Below are 20,672 nucleotides of genomic sequence, written 5' to 3' on the forward strand. Positions count from 1 at the left end.
TCACCTCCCAAGATGCCAGTACCAACCAGGAGGGACACGGGTCCATTAAACATGTGGTGGGTCGCAGCCGTCCACGCAACCTATCTAAATCCTCGGGGGCAACAGAATCAAACTCCTCCCAGGATGGTCTCACAAGACTCGCTGTTGGCGGCCCGTCTGGTCCACTGAGTGGGGCCCATCCGCTCCGGATCTGAGCGACTTTGTCCTGCAGATATTCCCCAAATTCCTCTGCTCTGCCCTGTAAGGGTGCCCCCTGTGTCCTCTGTGACAAGAGGGAGCAGGTCACCCTAAACAGGGCGGCAGGGCGGTTATCTGCGGACGCAATAAGGGTGGCGCAATATCTACGTTTGGCCGCCCTTAATGCCACAAGGTAGGTCCGCAAGTAGGATCTTACCTGTGTTCGATCAGATTCGGAGCGTGAGGACCTCCACCTGCTCTCTAGACGTCTCCTGTGGCGCTTCATCACCCTCAGCTCCTCGGTATACCAAGTAGCCCGGGTGGATCGCTGCCGCAGGAGAGGTCACAAAGGCGCAACCCGGTCCAAGGCCCCAGCCGCCGCCCTATTCCAGGCGGCCGCTAGGTCCTCCGACCGAGCGCGGGTCAGGGCTACAGGTAATGGCCCAAGCTCCGTCTGGAACCTATCCGGCTCCATCAGGTGCTTGGGGCGGTACCAGCGTGGAACGTCTGGTCCCGCCTCCTCGCGGTAGGGGGTAGCGCCAGGGAAGTCAAGCCGGAGACATGAGTGATCTGACCATGACAGGGGTGTAACAGTAAAATCCCCTCTACCCAGATCACTCGTCCACTGCTCAGATACAAAAACAAGGTTCAATGTGTGGCCTCCTTCGTTTGTGGGGCCCTGAATTAACTGGGTCAGGCCCATGGCTGTCATGGAAGCCATGAACTCCCGAGCTACCTCAGACGCTGCTCCCATCGACGGCAGGTTGAAATCCCCCATAACCACAAGCCTGGGGATCTCAACCGCCGTCTCCGAGATCAGCTCGAGGAGCTCGGGCAGGGCTGCTGATGTATAGCGAGGAGCCAAGTATACAATCAGCAAACCCAACTGCCTCCCTGGGCCCCATTTCACACCAAGGGACTCACACCCGGATATCTGAGGAACAGTGAACTCCCTCGGCTCTAGACCTTCCCGTATAACTACCGCCACCCCACCACCCTTACCCAGGGCCCGAGGCTGATGGAATGCACGGAAACCTGGTGGGCACATTTCCACGAGGGGTAAACCACCCTCGTGGCCCAACCAGGTTTCCGTTATCCCTGCAAGGTCTAGCTCCCCCTCAGAGATCAACTCATTAATGAGGGGGGCCTTGTTGGTTACGGACCTTGCATTGCAAAGCATCAGCCGTAGGCCCGGGCTCTGTGGTTCCTGGCCACCTAGGTTGCGGGGGCTGGTGCAAACGACCGGGCATAGCCAACAACCACGGTCTCCCAACCGACCTTGTGATCTTCTCTTGTCCTCGCATCCCCCCCTCCCCGCGACCGTTGTAATCAAACAACCCTCTATTGGAATCACTTGTTCCCTCTCCCCCCCGCTCCGCTCACTTCCTTCCCGGACTCACCTGTCCGTCTGGCACTGGTACTGGCGCCTCTCCCGGCCTGGTTATCACACCCCCTTCCCTGGAACCCCTTAATAACAATAAAAAACTTCTGGATAAAAAGCCCCTCAGCCTCCGTTTCTTCCACCTCTCAGGGTTCACAAACCCGTCATCAAGGCAGGCCCTTGAGAGAGCCAAGGGCCATACCTGCGAGAGAGGGGCCTCCTGCAGGCTGAGCAGGTCCAACCTCGAATAAATTAAAAGTCCAATGGAATTAGGATGCTAATAAAGGTTGATAGAAAGTTGATAAAAGTTCATAAAAGAAGAAGAAGAAGAAGAAGAAGAAGAAGAAGAAGAAGAAGAAGAAGAAGAAGAAGAAGAAGAAGAAGAAGAAGAAGAAGAAGAAGAAGAAGAAGAAGAAGAAGAAGAAGAAGAAGAAGAAGAAGAAGAAGAAGAAGAAGAAGAAGAAGAAGGATTGCACCAGTGGGCTTAAACCAATTCTGTTGTATTTATTTTGTATAATGACCATAAAGGGTATATAATATAACCATGATCTGAAATTACATCAGGCAAAATACAAAACATTCAGCTACATCAGGCCTTCTCCAAATTAATATAGCATATTCACTATAATAAAAAAGGAATTTATTTTTTAAAAGATTAAATAATGTGACCATCAGGTAGTCAATTCTGATGATAGATGGATGGATGGATGGATGGATGGATGGATGGATGGATGGATATGACAGTAATTGATCGGAGTTTTTGCTCAATTATTTTGGCACACAGATTCTCTGTGTGTGTGGTCTCAATGGCTAAGATGCTGAGCTTGTCAATCAGAAAGATCGGCAGTTCGGTGGTTCGAATCCCTAGTGTCAGATAACAGAGTGAGCTCCCGTTACATGTCCCAGCTTTTAGCAGTTCGAAGGCATGTAAAAATACAAGTAGAAAAATAGGAACCACCTTTGGTGGAAAGGTAACACTGTTGTGTGTGCCTTTGGCATTTAATCATGCCAGCCACATGACCATGGAGACATGTTCAGACAGCACTGGCTCTTCAGCTTTAAAACCAAGATGAGCACCGCCCTCTAGAGTCGGGAATGACTAGTACATATGTGCAAGGGAAACCTTTACATTTTTATACACACATACACACAGAGAGAGGTAGAATTTATGTTCCTAAATAATTGAGCAAAAACTCCGATCAATAACTGTCACATTTAAAGAATAAGAAATCTTGGTGAAATTTATAGAGGCTTCTGTTAACCAGGTAGTAGATTTGTCTACTGGTCTATTTTCAACCTAGCACGCCATGAAGCAAATCAAGAGTTGATGAGAGCTTGTCTGTCAACTGTTGAATCAAGCCTCAAATAACCCAATCCCTGAGCTTCTCCGTGATGCAATTTGGCGATTAGAACAGTATAAAAAGATTAGCAGTTTGGCGATTAGAGCAGTATGAGAAGATAAGAAAGCCAATTTAAAGCTGACAGTTCGGTGTAAGTTAAAGCATGAGTTTCCCAAATGAAGCAACCATGCTGAAACATTCAAGAATGTCATCTTTCGGGCAGGGGAAAAAAATGTAATACCTTCCGCTCGTGACTTCTTGGGCCACCAGAAGGATTCTGCTTCAGAAAGCCTGCTGTTGTGGACCATCTTGTGGGGTTTTTTCGTGAAGGCTCTTCTGAAGTAAAATTGGTATCGCTGACTGACAAGGTGAGGCCTACTAATGCTGGGTCACTGCTGCGCCGTACGTGAAGAGGCATATCTGAGGAGATTAAAAACATAAAGAAACTATGAGACAAGACATTCCTAACAAAGTGACAGACTCATACTGTCTTATTTGGAAACAAAATGGTGATAATATCAAACCTACAGGTTACAAAAAAAAAATTAATTAGTTATCTACCATAATCAATGAAAGAATACATTGCTCAAAGGCCAGAAATCCCAATTGATAAGATCTTAGCCAGGGCTGTCAAACCTCTGGCCCACGTTACACACTGGCCACACCCACGCTAGGTTTCACAAAGTGGGGAGGGAGTCCCGATACATCCCGATACATCATCGCCGCCATGATGATGTGAGTTTGACACCTCTGATCTAAGCAATCAATGGGTGAGGGCACAATAAAAAAATAAATTCAATTAATATACTACTTTGAGTATTTAATCATTCTCCCCTTCAATTGCATCAATTTAGTCTAACTTAACAATTGTTCAAAGTTACATCAATTATTTCATATAGCAACTGTTCAAAGTTACAACAGATCCTATATCCAAGTTCCAGAGTTCTGATTAATGCACACACCCACACACATATATATCCTGTGGTCATATGAACACACTTGGATATTTAGCAAAGCAACTAACTTTTATGGCCAGTTGCAGCATTTGGTGATTTTATGAGATGATTTAGGACAGGTTTTTATCAGAAACCAGTCCTCTAAGATTGTTTCCAGCAAAAGATGCCCATTCAAATCCACTGATAAATTTAATGACCATGGACTTCACTTAATAACCACCATGTAAAAGATCATAAAATTAGGTTGGTCACATAAGCGCCAACTAACAACTGCCATGACTTGTAATGGAAATTACAGACTACATTACAGTCGTAAATCAAGGACTACTTGTAAACCTGATTATAACTTTTTTTAAGCCAATCTTTCCTCCTTTAATTCATATCTTCAGATATTCTAGCAAACAAGATAAAATTGAAGCACTCCTACATAACACACTCTTCCCAGATGATCAAGCATCTGAACGTTCACTGTTATTTGAGGAACTTACTACATATTTGAACATTAAGCATGAGATGGATTGTAACTTGTCTTTAAAAGAATCACTCAAGTTTAAGCTGAGCAACACCAGTTATAAGCAAGTTTTTTTTTATTTTTGCACTGTAGCGTAGCCAGTGAGACCATGAATGGGCCATGCACCAGTTCAAAGGCAGTGCTTCTGATTATAACTTTTTAAGGAGCTTTGGAGCAAAGGCTCAAAGCTTTCATGGAATATATACAACCTTGGGTTGGATAATACTCCTTTTTTTTTAAGCACCCAACTTCCTTGAACAAACAATATGAAGTTCCATATCTTCCCTCATTTATAAAATGTAACAGTTAGTCAAAGGAAGATATTTTAACCAAAAACAATCACACCAATTTTTTTTTAATAAAGTGACAGTTACTGGCAAGATGTCTCTGGATGATTCCAAATAATGTTTTCCCCTTCTTTAAAACAAACGAGAATGGTATCACACAATTTGGGGTACTCCAAATATTGCAGAATTTCACCACTAGCATTCTTCATTATTAGCCATTTATCAGCAATTCCTGGGCCAGATTATTTCACGTGGATTACAGATCTAAAAAGGGAACCAAAAGCACGGCCTATTTATTGTGCTTCTCCTTTTACAGTATTTGTGATGGATCACTTTTTAGAAATAGTCCAGGGGCTTAGGTAAACTATGTTCTGGAAAAATTAGGACATTTTGAAAATATTATGAGTCACTAAATCTTGTCAGCATGTTTTTTTTTAAAAAAAAGTTATGTGAATTGCAAAAATGGGGCTGGGGCTATCAGACGTTCCTACATATATTCTGCATTTTTATCTAACTTTGGACGTACAAAACGTTTGATGCATACAGTTGCATGCATTTATATCAGAGCTGTCAAACTCCCAGCCCGCAGGCCATTTGCATCACGTGTTGGCCATGCCTATCCCCCGTTTAGCGAAGGAGAAAATAATTCCCGATAAATCACATGACCCTGCCGTGATGAAAGGAGTTTGACACCCCTGCCATTACACTTTCTCCTTGCCCTGTTTAAACAGCATATATTTTAATTGCACTTCAAGAATTTCAGTAGAAGAAATGCCCTTTCAAGAAACATGTTTCTAGCAACGACAGAAAATGTAATATAAAAATGGAACATCTATGGAAGTTTTCTGACGCCATGCTTTTAAAACGTCAACTGGACGTTTCTCTTGGTTTTTCTTGAAGATATTTCACATCTAATCCAGAACTGAATAAGCTTCTTGGATAACAAGTAAAACATCTTCAAGATAAACCAAGAAAATCCAGTTCCCTTTTTAAAAGCAGCTTTGGGACATAAAAATGGAATAAAGATAATTTGTGTGTATGTATATTATTCTTACCTAACAGCATACAATTTATGTGCATGAAATTTATGAGATTTTTAAACATCTTAATAAGTTTTATTATTAGGTTCAAACCAAGACCATAAGTATGTGTTCCTTGATGCATGCTTCCATCAACTAATGTAACCGAACATTTGAATACAGGCAATGCTCCAAAACCAAAGTGGAGATTTAAAAACTGGGAGGTAATTTTTATTTGATTATTATTATTTTCGTATTCAAAGTCCATAAAAAAGTGTTAATGAGCCATAAGAGGCTTTCAGACCATTAATTGTCCCAAATGTGGGAATGTGCTCAGAAAAGTTATTTTCTAATTCTTTTATAAAGCTACACAAGCTGTGCAAATATTGTTGTGCACTGTGTGAAAGAACGGCTATTTTTGTGAATGCTTAATGTGCTGTCATTTATTTCCCCAGATAACCATCATTTAACCAATATTATTTCCCTTTTAAAAATCATTATTTTTAAGCATTAAAAAACCAGAACATTTTTAGACAAAAGCAGGGGATATGCGATGGGATGTCTTGGAGAGTTTGACTGTGTGTGTGTGTGTGTCTTTTTTGGGGGGGGGCTCCACACATTCTTTTCAAATTATCAGAAATGTACATAATGTTATACATATGACCACACTATATCTTACATTAAAATATAATAATGCCAGTTGTTTTATTCCTAACCTCAAATCTGTTTTTGCTCCAACAACTCTTCCATAATGGTATACTGAATTGGAATTTCCTTTATGTTGTGGCATCCCATTTCCATTTTTTTTCTCAGATAATTATTAAAAAATTACTTCTGCACATATGCATGAATTTTTATGTGTGGAATTATGAAAAATGTAGACTCCAATAGTGGAATATATTAAGTACAAACTTCTTGATCAGTTCTCTCCATCCTGTCTAATTTTAATTTCCTCTAGACATCAAAAAACAGAGCAATAAAAGCTATTTTAAAAATCAAAATTCTAATCAGATTTGAATAAGTAACTCTGCATATTTTTTGCTGGACATCTATCGTGTTTCCCCGAAAATACAACCTGTCCCGAAACTAAAGCCTTGCCACATTTTTCGCATGGGCAAAAATATAAGCCCACCCCCGAAAATAAACCCCCTGGACAACCCCCCCTCCGGCCGGGCAGAGCACCACTCACCGATCTAGCGTTATCTCGAAAGCGCCAAGTCGCAGGAGCCGGGGGGAGCGCTCACGTTGCTTGCCTCCTTCGGGATACTGCTAGGTTGGGGAGTGGCATTCTGTCTGGCCAGAGGGGAGAGTTGCCGGGCGGCTGCTCCCTTGTGAACTGGCTCCCGAAGAGCCGGGCACAGCCTCAGGGGTGAAGCAGTCATGAGGTAACCATGCTCACGAGCAGCCGCCCGGCAAATCCCCTCTCCACCCAGGAAGAGCGCCATTCACTGACCTAGGGGGTATCCCTAAGGTGCCAAGCCATGTGGTGCTCTGCCCGCCCCCCAGCTCCCACGGTTTGGCACATTCGGGATGCCCCCTAGGTTAGTGCATGGAGCTCTGCCCGGCTGGAGAAGAGGGTTGCGTGAGCGTCTGTTCCACCCGCAGCTTCACCAAGTCCTTGCGCAGCTCTCCCAGGCCACCGCCGCTGGCCACTGCTGTCCGCCGCTGCCCCGCTCCGAGCATAATTTCCAAACTCCAAAACTCAGGGCCAAGTCTTCCAGCATCAGCCGCTCTAGGAGTGCTCTCTATGGTGGGCCGGCTGCCGGACAGAGAGTCTTCTGGACAGAGAGTCTTCCGGACAGAGTCTTCCAGCAGCCGGCCCACCATAGAGAGCACTTTCCCCCTTACCCAATTACCCATGTAATTCCTACTGTGAATAGGATTCCTACTGTGAATTCCTACTGTGAATAGGAACTATTATATAGGAATAGGAACTATTATATAGATTTTTTTTAATCATTTGTTTGTTCATTTGAGTCAGTTTTAACTCTGGGCGACTGCCTGAACAAGTCTCTGATGTTTTCTTGTCAAGATTTCAACAGTGGTGTGCCATTGCTTACTTCCAAGAGCTGGTCATTCAGCTGGCTTTGTGCTTAAGGTGGGACTAGAACTCACAAGCTCCCTATTTCTTGCCTGATGCCTTAACCACTATACTAAAGTGTGTCTCGGTGTAAAACGCATTATGTAAATATTGCACAATAAGAAGAATAAAAATTCCTTAATGGATCTAATCTCTGGTTGCTTTATATATTTCAGGAGTATACTCCTTTTTTAAATATAGATATAATTATTTTACATAGTTAAAACATTAGAATAGTACAGTGGCGGGCAACCTTTTTTTTCAACTGAGCCAAATCTCGCCAAAACCACGATTGAAATTTATTTTGAGAGCCACATTTTTAAAACCGAAAATACATAGGATGGTACACTGTTTTTAGTTTCAATAAACTCTGGCATTTGAAGCACGCAAGTCTTAAAGCTGTCAAGTTACAAGATCCTTGCACCCCTAACCCTTTAGAAAAAAAAACCAGGGGTCTTCAAACCTGACAGCTTTAAGACTTGTGGACTTCAACTCCCAGAATTCCTCCTCCAGTCATGTTGGCTCAGAAACTCTGGCATTGAAGCATGCAAGTCTTAAAGCTGTCAAGTTGCAAGACCCTTGCACCCCTAAGCCTTTAGGGAAAAAAACCCAGGGTCTTCAAACCTGACAGCTTGAAGACTTGTGGACTTCAACTCCCAGAATTCTGAGAATTGAAGTCCACCAAGGGCATCAATCATATTAGCCCAGGCAGGGATCTGCAAAATTGGCTCTTAAGACTGGTGGACTTCAACTCCCAGAATTCTGAGAATTGAAGTCCACCAGTCTTAAAACAGCCAACTTTGCAGACCTCTGTGTTAGCCCAAAGCCTGGCGCTGGGCGGGCCTTGCTCCCCCATTGGTGGAGCCCCAAGAAGCGAGGAGGGAGAAAAAGAGACGGAGGCCAAGGAGCTTCTTCCCCCCCCTGCAAAAATCTTATCAGGGAGCCGGCGGGCAGTAGCAAATTAGCTGATCACGCGGCATGATCGGCTAATTTGCTACTGCCCGCCCGGCTCCCCGGCTAGATTTTTGCTGGGAGGAGGCGGGGGGGAAGCTCCTTAGCCTCCATTTCTTTTTCTGCCTCCTCGCTTCTCGTCCCCGCCCGACTTAAGGATCCTCCCTAATCATTGTGGGTCGAAAAGAAAAAAGGGAAAGGGGCGCTTGTTTTGAAGTGCCCGAGAGGAGGGAGGGGAGCGGGCGCCCGGCACACAGAAGAGCCACATTAAAGTGTGTAAACAGCCGCATGTGGCTCGCGAGCCGCGGCTTGCCGACCACTGGAATAGTACATTGGTAGGATTTTGTGACAATGTGGTGTCACAAAATCCTGGATGATACCTGATCATATTTGATGCTTAAGTTTCCTTTGAAGACTGAATAAAACAGCAGTGATCTCTAATCACAAGGCTTCAAATTTTCAGTGGCACTAATGCACTGCAAATATTGATTTCCTTCTGGAGCCAAGGTGCATTTTAAATAAGCACTGAAAATGGGAAATCTAATCACACATTGTAGGGTTTTTTAAGTCAAAGAACCAGAGGAGAAAAATGAAATGAAATGAAGATGTACTGGGAGCTTAAGTATCTTTGAAAACATTCTCAGTGTTATTAACTCAAGAACAGATGGATAATGAAATACATAAAAGAAACTTGGTATGGACATGCCAAAGACTATATTTTGCTAAGCTGTTACCCCTGCTTCAAGCTAAAACAGAGATTTGCAAGGTAACAGAACATGGTATCAAAAAGAAATAATTTCCCAAAGATAGATAATAATGATTATTTTTCAGTGCTTTGATGTACAAAGAATTTTACAAAGAGCAACTATGTTATATCCTGCTGTTCTTTTGCAAATAAAAACAAGGCATAAGTATGTTGATGGAAATTCTCAATCATCCAGGTCATGGTGGTCCCAAAACTGCTTTTTCAAAAAGCAACCTGACTTTGTTTCTCCTTGAAGATGTTTTATTTCTCATCCCTAGAAGCTTTTTCAGGTACTCAGAACTGAAATTCTCAGAACTTAAGAAGCTTCTTGCATGAATGAATGCTCCAACACTGGATTTTTTTAAAGAAGATGTTGGATATACATTTGTCTGAAGTGGTTGTAGGGTTTTCCACCTAAGCAGGGGGTTGGACTAGAAGATTTTCAAGGTCCCTTACAACTTTGTCATTCTATTCTAAGTGAAACATCTTCAAGGAGAAACAGTCAAGTTGCCTTTTGAAAAAACACTTTTGGACACAGTCTAAGTCAACATCCCTAGGTTAAGGATGTTCCTCAGTTGATTCCTTCTAAATGTCTCAGGAATTCTAGGAATAAAATTCCCAACTGAACAGTTCAGCCATCAAATTATTAGGCAATTTTTCCATGCATCTTATTGTAAGCTGAACATTCACAAACCATTTATTTCAGTCAGCTGAACTTTCAAAACAGTCATTTGTATAAATCATCTCTGTAAATTCAGCAGTTAATATTATAGGGATCAGCCTATAAAAATATTTTAAAGATTCAACTTATGAATAGGTGGACAGATATCCAGCTGCCTTATTTGATATGAACTTTCAGATTGTTCATTTTGCTTTACTGACATTTGATTTTTAACTGAAGTTGGGGGAAAAATCAAACTGAACTTAATCCTACATTTTCAAATGCATCCATATCCATCTTGAGCTATATACCACCAGGCATACTCAATCTTCTTTTTGTGACCTTCTTAACACTATTTTGACTGAGATGCCAAAAATTCATAAGATGATCTAGCCAGCTTTTGGCTTCTGCAAATATTCTTTTATCGGTATTTCTCTCCAGTTTAAATTTCAGCCATACCTCTGACAACCAAGCAAATCTAATTCCCCACAACTGTTTCCTAGGAAACCAAGTATAGAAACTAACTGGACAAAGCAAATATTGTGGAAACTTTCAGCAATCTAGTTGGGCAGAAAAGATGTAAATGTAAAACTCATTTTAAAGGACCATTTTGAGGAGGGGAATACCCAAATATTCATTCAATTTCAATGTATGTTATTTACATCAATGTACACCACTTGTATAATTATGTAATTATACTTTTTACATCATGCCCATCATTAGCATAATTTCATAACTGACACAAGTGATGTCAAAATATCAATGACTTAATATTATGAGATAAATTGATGCAAACTACACAGCTAAGTTTTTTGTCCATTATTTTGCGATGATGTCAAAACAAAACTTTTGTATGCTATGTCTAAAGTCTGCTAAACGGGAGTCTCCTCAAGACAGGCTTTTCAATATAAAGGTAGTCTTCAAATTTTAACAGTTCATTTAGTGACCATTCAAAGTTACAGTCACTAACCATTTTTCACACTTACGACTGTTGCAGCCTCCCTATGGATTTTGTGATCAAAATTCAGGTGATTGGCAACTGACTCATATTTATGACTGATGCAGTGTCCCAAGGTCTTGTGATTACCTTTTGGAACTTTTTGACAAGCAAAATTAATGGAAAAGGCAGATTCATTTAACAACCGTGTTACTAACTTATCAACTGCAGTTATTCACTTAACAATTATGTCAAGAAAGTCAAAAAATGGGACAACTTAACAAATGTTCTATGAGAGGGAAGGCTTAGGAGGAGGAAGGCGAGGAGGAGGAGGAGGAGGAGGAGGAGGAGGAGGAGGAGGAGAAGAAGAAGAAGAAGAAGAAGAAGAAGAAGAAGAAGAAGAAGAAGAAGAAGAAGAAGAAGAAGAAGAAGAAGAAGAAGAAGAAGAAGAGAAGAAGAATTTTTCAGACTCTATTTGAATTTCAAATAGGTTCAAATGGGCTTTTACTTCAAGTATTTATTGTCATGTTCCCAAGAGCCCACCCTATGGATACATGCCATGGAAGCATTTTATTTTTACACATGCCGTTCTTCTGTTTCATTATTATGTAGCTAGGCAACATCCATAATCTTTTCCACCTTTTAAACATAAAATTATCAATGTGTCTCTCAAGTCTTCTCTCTTGAGATCATGTACAGATTCTAGTTACAGTTACTTGAACATCCCGAAGTCATGAAGCTCAAATTATTCAATGCTACATTAAAAATAAGGTCAATACCATTCAAACTCTTCTTACCCAAAGCTACTATTAAGGTGTAATGGTTTTCCCACAACCTATCATATGAATTGTTATTCCTGATGAGGAGAATATAAATTTAGTGAGACTCAACTACTTAGAAGAATGTGATCCTATTCTTCGTTAGAGCTATAGGAGCTTTCACTATCTATAACCTAAACAACTTGTCTAAAGAATTTGTTTAAGATAATATACGTACAATTAAAAGGGGGGAACAGAATATTCCTTAAAAAAACAAAATAATTTTATAAAAAGCAGAGAAATCTTGTTCTGACCAAAGGTACAGTAGTTTCTGTAGAAAGTAATGGATTTAATACAATACAATAGCAGAGTTGGAAGGGACCTTGGAAGTCTTCTAGTCCAACCCCCTGCCTAGGCAGGAAACCCTATACCGTTCCAGACAAATGGCTATCCAACATCTTCTTAAAGACTTCCAGTGTTGGGGCTTTCACAACTTCTAGAGGGAAGCTGTTCCACTGATTAATTGTTCTAACTGTCAGGAAGTTTCTCCTCAGTTCTAAGTTGCTTCTCTCCTTGATTAGTTTCCACCCATTGCTTCTTGTTCTACCCTCAGGTGCCTTGGAGAATAGTTTGACTCCCTCTTCTTTGTGGCAACCCCTGAGATATTGGAACACTGCTATCATGTCTCCCCTAGTCCTTCTTTCTATTAAACTAGACATACCCAGTTCCTGCAACCGTTCCTCTTATATTTTAGCCTCCAGTCCCCAAAGCATCTTTGTTGCTCTTCTCTGCTTTGGATTTGGATTTGCCAGAACAATTCTTAATCCCCCCCTTTATTTTTTATTACTTTCCTACAATCTAGGCACCCAAATGAAAATTCTACTTTATGATAAAAAGAAAATCTCCAGAAACTTAAATGAGGCCAATAACAAGAGGAAGAAGAGAGAGAGAGAGAGAGAGAATTACCACAATGGCTGATATTCTAAGATACCAGAAAAGTCAAAATACCAAAATTGCCTACAATTGCAAATTGAAAACTTTACCTTTACATGTGATAATTGTAAACACTTAGTTTGAACTCTACATGAAAAAGAAATTCACCATAGAACAAAACAGAACAGAACACGACTAAATAACAGAGTTAGAAGGGACCTTGGAGGTCTTCTAGTCCAACCACCTGCTTAGGCAGGAAACCCTACACCAGACAAATAGTTGTCCAACATCTTCTTAAAAACTTCCAGTGTTGGAGCATTCACATTTTCTGGAGGCAACGTATAAACATAAACATGAACAAAGGAAGTAAATACATATAAATGAGGAGAGTAAAACAGGGACAGTAGGCACCCTGGAGTACTTGTGCACCGACTTCTTAAGAAGGGGTGAGGTCCAAAGTAGAGAGATTGAGATTGAAGTTGTGAGGTTTGAGGCTGTAAGAACAAAGTCGGGTACAGCATTCCAGACATTGACCACTCTGTTGCTGAAGTCGTATTTTCTGCAATTGAGTTTGAAGAGGTTTATCTTGAGTTTGTATCGATTGTTTGCCCGTGTGTTATTCTGAAGTTGTTGACAAACAGAACATTGTAGTAGACAAGTTTGTGTACTATGCTTAGATCGGACCACAGATGGCGTAGTTCCAGACTGTCAAAGCCCAAAATTTCAAGCCTGGTGGCATAAGAATTGATATGGTAAAGGTTTTATACACCCTAGTTAGCAATACAATATTACCAGAGAAGAAGCTTTGCAAAAGTAGATACAATTCTAAATGCCTTTTTGGCAATGCTATTACAGTGAGCTCTGGGGCTTAGATCATTTGAGATGAGTATTCCTAGGTCATTGACAGAGTGAGGGCCCTCTACAAGGTCATTCCATCTTTATCCTTTTTGTCTCACACAAAATCTCTTGATAGTAGAATGCACTTCTTCCCTCCTGGAAATCTGAACAACATTCCATCACATCAACCTTCTTCACTCACAATCCTCTTTTTCATTCTTTTATTGGTTTTGCAATTCGGTCTTCATAGGACCATGCCACCACAAAGTCCTTGGGTTTTTTTTAATTGGTCACTCATTGGAATATTGAATTCACATTCATTCAACACTTCTTCCTTCTTCACCTTGTTACTCTTACTTGCCCATTCCATTTTATGATTATGTTTCTCCCAGCACCCCCAACTCTTATGTCATAGAATACAACAGGCAGAAATATACAATACAATAATACAATAGCAGAGTTGGAAAGGACCTTGGAGGTCTTCTAGTCCAACCCCCTGCCTAGGCAGGAAACCCTATACCGTTTCAGACAAATGACTATCCAACATCTTTTTAAAGACTTCCAGGGTTGGGGCAGTCACAACTTCTGGAGGCAAGCTGTTCTACTGATTAATTGTTCTAACTGTCAGGAAATTTTTCCTCAGTTCTGAGTTGCTTCTCTCCTTGATTAGTTTCCACCCATTGCTTTTTATTCTACCCTCAGGTGCCTTGGAGAATAGTTTGACTCCCTCTTCTTTGTGGCAACCCCTGAGATATTGGAACACTGCTATCATGTCTTCCCTAGTTCTTCTTTTCATTAAACTAGACATACCCAGTTCCTGCAACCGTTCCTCTTATATTTTAGCCTCCAGTCCCCAAAGCATCTTTGTTGCTCTTCTCTGCACTCTTTCTAGAGTCTCCACATCTTTTCTACATCATGGCGACCAAAATTGAATGCTGTATTCCAAGTGTGGCCTTACCAAGGCCTTATAAAGTGGTATTAACACTTCACGTAATCTTGATTCTATCCCTCTGTTGATGAAGCCTAGAACTGTGTTGGCTTTTTTGGCAGCTGCTGCACACTGCTGGCTCATATTTAAAAGGTTGTCCACTAGGACTCCAAGATCCCTCTCACAGTTACTACTATTGAGCAAGGTACCACCTATACTGTATCTGTGCATTTCATTTTTCTTGCCTAAATGTAGAATCTTACTCTTTTCACCATTGAATTTCATTTTATTAGATAGTGCCCAATGTTCAAGTTTGTCAAGATCCTTCTGTATCTTAAGCCTATCTTCTGGAGTGTTGGCTATTCCTGCCAGCTTGGTGTCATCTGCAAATTTGATCAGTTCCCCATTTATTCCCTCATCCAAATCATTGATGAAGATGTTGAAGAGTACTGGGCCCAAAACAGAGCCTTGGGGTACTCCACTGCATACCTCCCTCCAGGTAGGTGCAGTTCTATTGAGGACTACACGTTGAGTGCGGTTGGTCAGCCAGTTACGAATCCATCTGGTGGTGATGCTGTCCAACCCACATTCTTCTACTTTATCTAGTAGTAGGTTATGGTCTACCTTATCAAATGCCTTCCTGAAGTCCAAGTAAACTATATCGACGGCATTCCTCTGGTCCACTAATTTTGTCACTTTGTCAAAGAATGCAATAAGATTAGTCTGGCTTGATCTGTTTTTGACAAACCCATGTTGGCTTTTGGCTATTACTTTGTTTGCTTCTAGGTGTTCGCTAATTCATTGCTTGATTATATTTTCCAGAATCTTTCCTGGTATTGAGGTCAGGCTGATAGGTCTGTAGTTTCCTGGATCTGTTTTTTTCCCTTTTTTGAAGATGGGAAACACATCAGCTCTTTTCCAGTTCTCTGGCAGTTCCCCGGTGCTCCAGGATCTCTGAAAGATATAGTTCAGTAATTCTGAGATCTCGTCTGCCAGTTCCTTCAGAACCCTGGGGTGTAATCCATCTGGTCCTGGTGATTTGAACTCATCTAGGGTAGACAGGTGCTCACTTACCATTTTCTTCCCTATTTCAACTTGTGTTCCTAATCTGATTTTTGTGGTGCTGTACCTTCATACACATCCATTTTTATTACTTTTGACAAGCATTCGTTCCTTGCAACAGATCTCAAAGTACCTGTACAGAGCTCGGCACATAATAAAACGCTTCCATCCATTTTGTCATCTCTAGTAAACATTCTATCAGGGTACGTAAATTAATCTACTTGCTGTACTTTTTCATCATTCATGTACAATTTGCAATCGTTCGCCTCATTTTTCCCTCTCACATAACTTGAGCATTGAAACATTAATTTTCAGAGCCATACTGTATGTCATTTCACACAATCTATCCAGCATTTGCTGTAAATCCTTTGGCTTTTCAATGAGTAACACATTTTCTGCACTCAAAACAACATCCATATCATTCTTTATTTATTCAATTTTTTTATCCTCCCTTTATTACTTCATAGATAACTCAAAAGGTAATGAATACACACAATATATCAAATTTACACTTATCAATAGACCTCAATTCTACCATACCTAACACCATAGATTCGTGGTTCAGTTACAGAGACTACTGTATTATACATCCTTGGTCAATGACTGGTTGATTAGCTACCGTTTGAAGTTGCAATGGACTCCCCAAAAACTAGTTACAACCAAATTCTAGAATTCTAACAGCTGCACACAAAATGCAATCATATGGCTGCCATCTCACACACTTCATTCACCTTTATGGCTTGTCAGAGCATTTTGAGGTCACATGGTAATAATTTAACTTTTTTGATGGTTTTTGGCTTTTGGGGGCCAGTTTCTGCCAAAAAAAAAAACTATCCATACACTGATTTGCTTAACAACCACTGAGTTCCTTTAACCACTGCAGCATTCATAGCAGAGGTAAGTTGCTGCCGGTTCGGCCCCGATTGGGCGAACCGGTAGTAGTGGCGGCAGGAGGCTCCGTGTGGAAACACACCCAAACTGGTAGTAAAAAAACCCACCTCTGATTCATAGCTAGTGCAATTGAAAGGTCATACAATTGGGTCTAGTCACCTGGATGCCTCAACTAATGACTATCATGACTTACGATGCAAATTTTAGGGTCCATTAGAGTCCTAAGTCAAGAACAACTTATGTGATTATTAAAAAGATATATGCATTCTTAATTTAACTGCATGTTTTAATTTACTATCTCCCTTTCTTGGCAAATTGTATTTCATTTTCTAATAACTGAAGGTGACCATATCCTTTGAAACCAACATTTTATATTGCATCTCAGTTCCATAGTCCACTGGTGCTCCCAGTTATCATTACCTTAAGTCAATTATCAGCTAGTATCAGCTGTAGGCCTGTCATCTCATTTATACTAAAGATCCCTCTGAAGATAAATAAAGTACATAACTCCCCCAAATAGCAACTCAACAAATATTTATCAAGATCATAAATCTACTTTTGAAATTGGAAGGGATCGCATGTGAGGGATTCATTTCCAACTTCAAAATAAGATGCATCTTTAAGCTTAGATTCAAAAGATTTTAGCACACAAAGACAGGATGGGAATCGTACACACATCCAGTTTGGGGGCAGAAGGTGATGGAGGAAATACTTCAGTAATTATGAAAATGCTCTTAACGTTTAGGATGATCATCAGGTTTCCTGCACAAGAAGACATTGAAGAAATGTCTAGCTCACAATCAAAAGTCATTGTCTTCCTTGGGAAGAGCTTGTATCCTGACGTCTATTTGGACACATCCATGTAGATGTATTGACTTTATTTACTCTGTGGTTACAGATGTATTTTGCCACTGCCTTCTTTCAGAATGTTTCTTCAGTTTCCCATTTTAACCAAAGTGCTAGGATTTCTTGCTAGTTTCCCAACCTAATGAGTTATGTTCCTGCTTTGTTTTTTTTTCAACATCAGACAGCCAGAAGTCAACTTAAATGCTACCACTTGCTGTGACCTCTCATACTATTATAAGGGCAAGATCTACAGTTTTAACTATCACCTAAAGTTATATTTACTATGTAGTCTAGCTTAATCTTCCCTATTGACTTTTAGTGCTAAAAAGCTGGGTTTACTTTTAGATTTGGAAAAAGCTAAGGATAACTGGGTGGAAGTACACTTGTAGGACATCAGAAGGATTTTGATTAATCCCTCTTTAACAGTGTAGTTAGCACCCATTCCTTTCCTAAGAAAATGAGATTTTTTAAGGAAATATTAAAAGGGCAAAATATTTTCCCTAAAAGGGAGGAAGAAACTCACACACACACACACACACACACACACACACACACACACACACACACAAACACCTTTGTCAATGAGCCATTAAGGGCTGAGCCAGTCTATTCTACATACAAAGGTCTACCTCCTTCAGGCAGAGCCTCCATCAATAACCAAGAAAGAAAACTCTCAATTCCATTGTTTCTGGAAATTAAAACACTTTTTTTTGGGGTTATGAAAAGATAGCAGCGAAAGAAAAGCAAGATCTGAGCCAGAAAGGTGTGAACAAGTACATATCAAATGAGTTCCCAGCCCCTTTCCTCCACCCCAATGTCCAATCTGCAACTCCCTAAGGTGTCATGTGGATTGCATCTCCAAAGGCATCATCAGGTTGGCATGCAAGACTGTTGGCCTTGACCAGGCCCAAACACTGGCCACCAGCATGTGCAGAAGATGGTGAGAAAAAAACTCCCTTTTCCACATCTCCTCCAGTACAATATAATTCCCATCCCAAATACCATGCCTCCACCCTCTCCGTTTCTATGGCAGCCGATAGCAAGCAAGTGAAGCAGAGGCTGACACCTTTCATTACATCATCTCCCAGCAAGGCTCAACCAAACTTGGGACTCAAAAAAAAAACCTTACAAAGTTGTCCCTGCAAAGACCCCCCATGGGAGTCTGACAACCAATCAGAATACAAGCTCAAATTCAAAAGCCCAGAGAGGGCATAAAACCCAGGCACTCTCAACATCTCTCCCCTTTTTTGCCCAGGACCTCAAACCATATTCATCATTAAGCCATCTTTCCAAACAGCCACCATGTTTCCAGTGTCTTTCTCCCCACTTGGAACTGAAGCCAGAAGGATATTTCTTCCAACAATTGGAATGCTTGCAACATTTTGGAAAGCTGCCCTTTAAAGGAATACGAAGACTTAATGGACCATTTGGACCAATATCTTGACTCATGAGCCAAATTCAAACATAATTTATGTAAATAGATTACAACTACCAGGAGGCCAGCTTTGCACAGCTGATGAAATGCACTATAGTCCTTGAAAAGATAGGCCAAATGAACGCATTGGACTTTAAAGTGTTACAAAACTCTTTGTTTATAATGGAATGCCTGCAAAGTGGCAGAGATCTCACCTTGAAAGTCAAACGACTATTTTTTTTTAATTTCCTTATCATTTTTGTCATCACCGTTGAGATGTCTATATTCTAAACAACATTCCATGTGTTTGTGTGTGTGTGTGTGTGTGTGTGTGTGTATTTGTGTTACAACCCCTGGTATGCCCAAATATATATCTATTTCCCTGGCCTAGCTGATAAGAAAGAGAGCCTGTGGCTTAGTGGCAATTACATCGGCCTAATATGTAATACAGCCATGGTTCAATTCCCAGTAAGGGTATGGCTAGCTCAGTGGTGGGCAACCTTTTTTTTCAACTGAGCCAAATCTCGCCAAAACCACGATTGAAATTTATTTTGAGAGCCACATTTTTAAAACCGAAAATATATAGGATGGTACACTGTTTTTAGTTTCAATAAACTCTGGCATTTGAAGCACGCAAGTCTTAAAGCTGTCAAGTTACAAGATCCTTGCACCCCTAACCCTTTAGAAAAAAAACCCAGGGGTCTTCAAACCTGACAGCTTGAAGACTTGTGGACTTCAACTCCCAGAATTCTGAGAATTGAAGTCCACCAAGGGCATCAATCATATTAGCCCAGGGATCTGCAAAATTGGCTCTTAAGACTGGTGGACTTCAATTCCCAGAATTCTGAGAATTGAAGTCCACCAGTCTTAAAACAGCCCTGTGTTAGCCCAAAGCCTGGTGCTGGGCCTTGCTCCCCCATTGGTGGAGCCCCAAGAAGCGAGGTGGGAGAAAAAGAGACGGAGGCCAAGGAGCTTCCCCCCCCCCCAGCAAAAATCTAACCGGGGAGCCGGGCAGTAGCAAATTAGCCAATCATGCGAGGAAAGCGAGGACTGACCGGGTGGGCAGCGAAACTCCAGGGCTCTCTGTTCTAATTCTCCGTGAAAACTGTTGCCTCTGAAGCGTTTGCTCTACTGTTTGAACCTTTAAGCGTCCCTTTCCCTTTTTTCTTTTCAACCCACAATGATTAGGGAGGATCCTGAAGTCGGGCGGGGACGAGAAGCGAGGAGGCAGAAAAAGAAACGGAGAAGCGAGGAGGCGAAAATGTCCAATTTATAGTGTCGCACAAATGGAGAAGGCGAGGACCACGTAGCGGCCCTGCAGATGTCCAGGATCGAGGCCTGGGTGGCCCAGGCCGCTGAGGTAGCAGCACTTCGTGTGGAGTGTGCAGTGATGCCGCGCGGAACGGCCTTGGATTGACTTTCATAGGCAGTCGCAATGCAAGCGCGAAGCCACCTGCCAATTGTGGAGGAAGTGACCTTCTTCCCTAGGGAACCGGGCTGGAAGGAGAGGAAAAGAGCCTCTGACTTCCTGAATTCCGCAGTACGAGCGATGTAGACCTTCAGGGCCCTCCTGGCATCAAGATTGTGCCAGGATCGCTCCCTGGGATGCGACGGATGAGGACAAAAATTCGGCAACACAATGTCTTGCGCTCTATGGAACCATGAGTTTACTTTGGGGGTAAAGGTCGGGTCCAGCCTCAAAATGACCCTGTCAGGGTGGATGACGCACAGATCCTGGCGAACAGAAAGAGCCGCCAGCTCCGAAATCCGGCGAGCTGACGTGATGGCAATCAAGAAGGCCGTCTTCAGCGTCAGGAAACGAAGAGAAGTAGTGCGTAGAGGCTCGAATGGAGGGCCAGATAGGGCCCGCAGGACCACGGACAGCTGCCAAGTAGGGTAGCGATGAACGGTGGGAGGGCGAAGGTTAGAGGCGCCCTTGAGGAAAAGACGCACCTTCG

At 41.7% G+C, this 20,672-nt stretch overlaps 1 protein-coding gene across 12 annotated transcripts in view; it reads right to left on the reverse strand.

Moving 5' to 3' along the window:
• The window catches only part of PARD3 (par-3 family cell polarity regulator), a 648,562-nt gene that overhangs the window by 355,072 nt on the left and 272,818 nt on the right, over positions 1-20,672 (reverse strand). For all 12 annotated transcript variants that reach the window (XM_081971096.1, XM_081971094.1, XM_081971102.1 and 9 more), the window contains exon 4: positions 3,140-3,318. In XM_081971096.1, coding sequence (XP_081827222.1) covers positions 3,140-3,318 — 179 coding nt within the window. The remainder of the gene's footprint in view (positions 1-3,139; positions 3,319-20,672) is intronic.

This window comes from Natrix helvetica (assembly GCF_964273705.1).
Source record: "Natrix helvetica genome assembly, chromosome: Z".
Classification (NCBI taxonomy): domain Eukaryota; kingdom Metazoa; phylum Chordata; class Lepidosauria; order Squamata; family Natricidae; genus Natrix; species Natrix helvetica.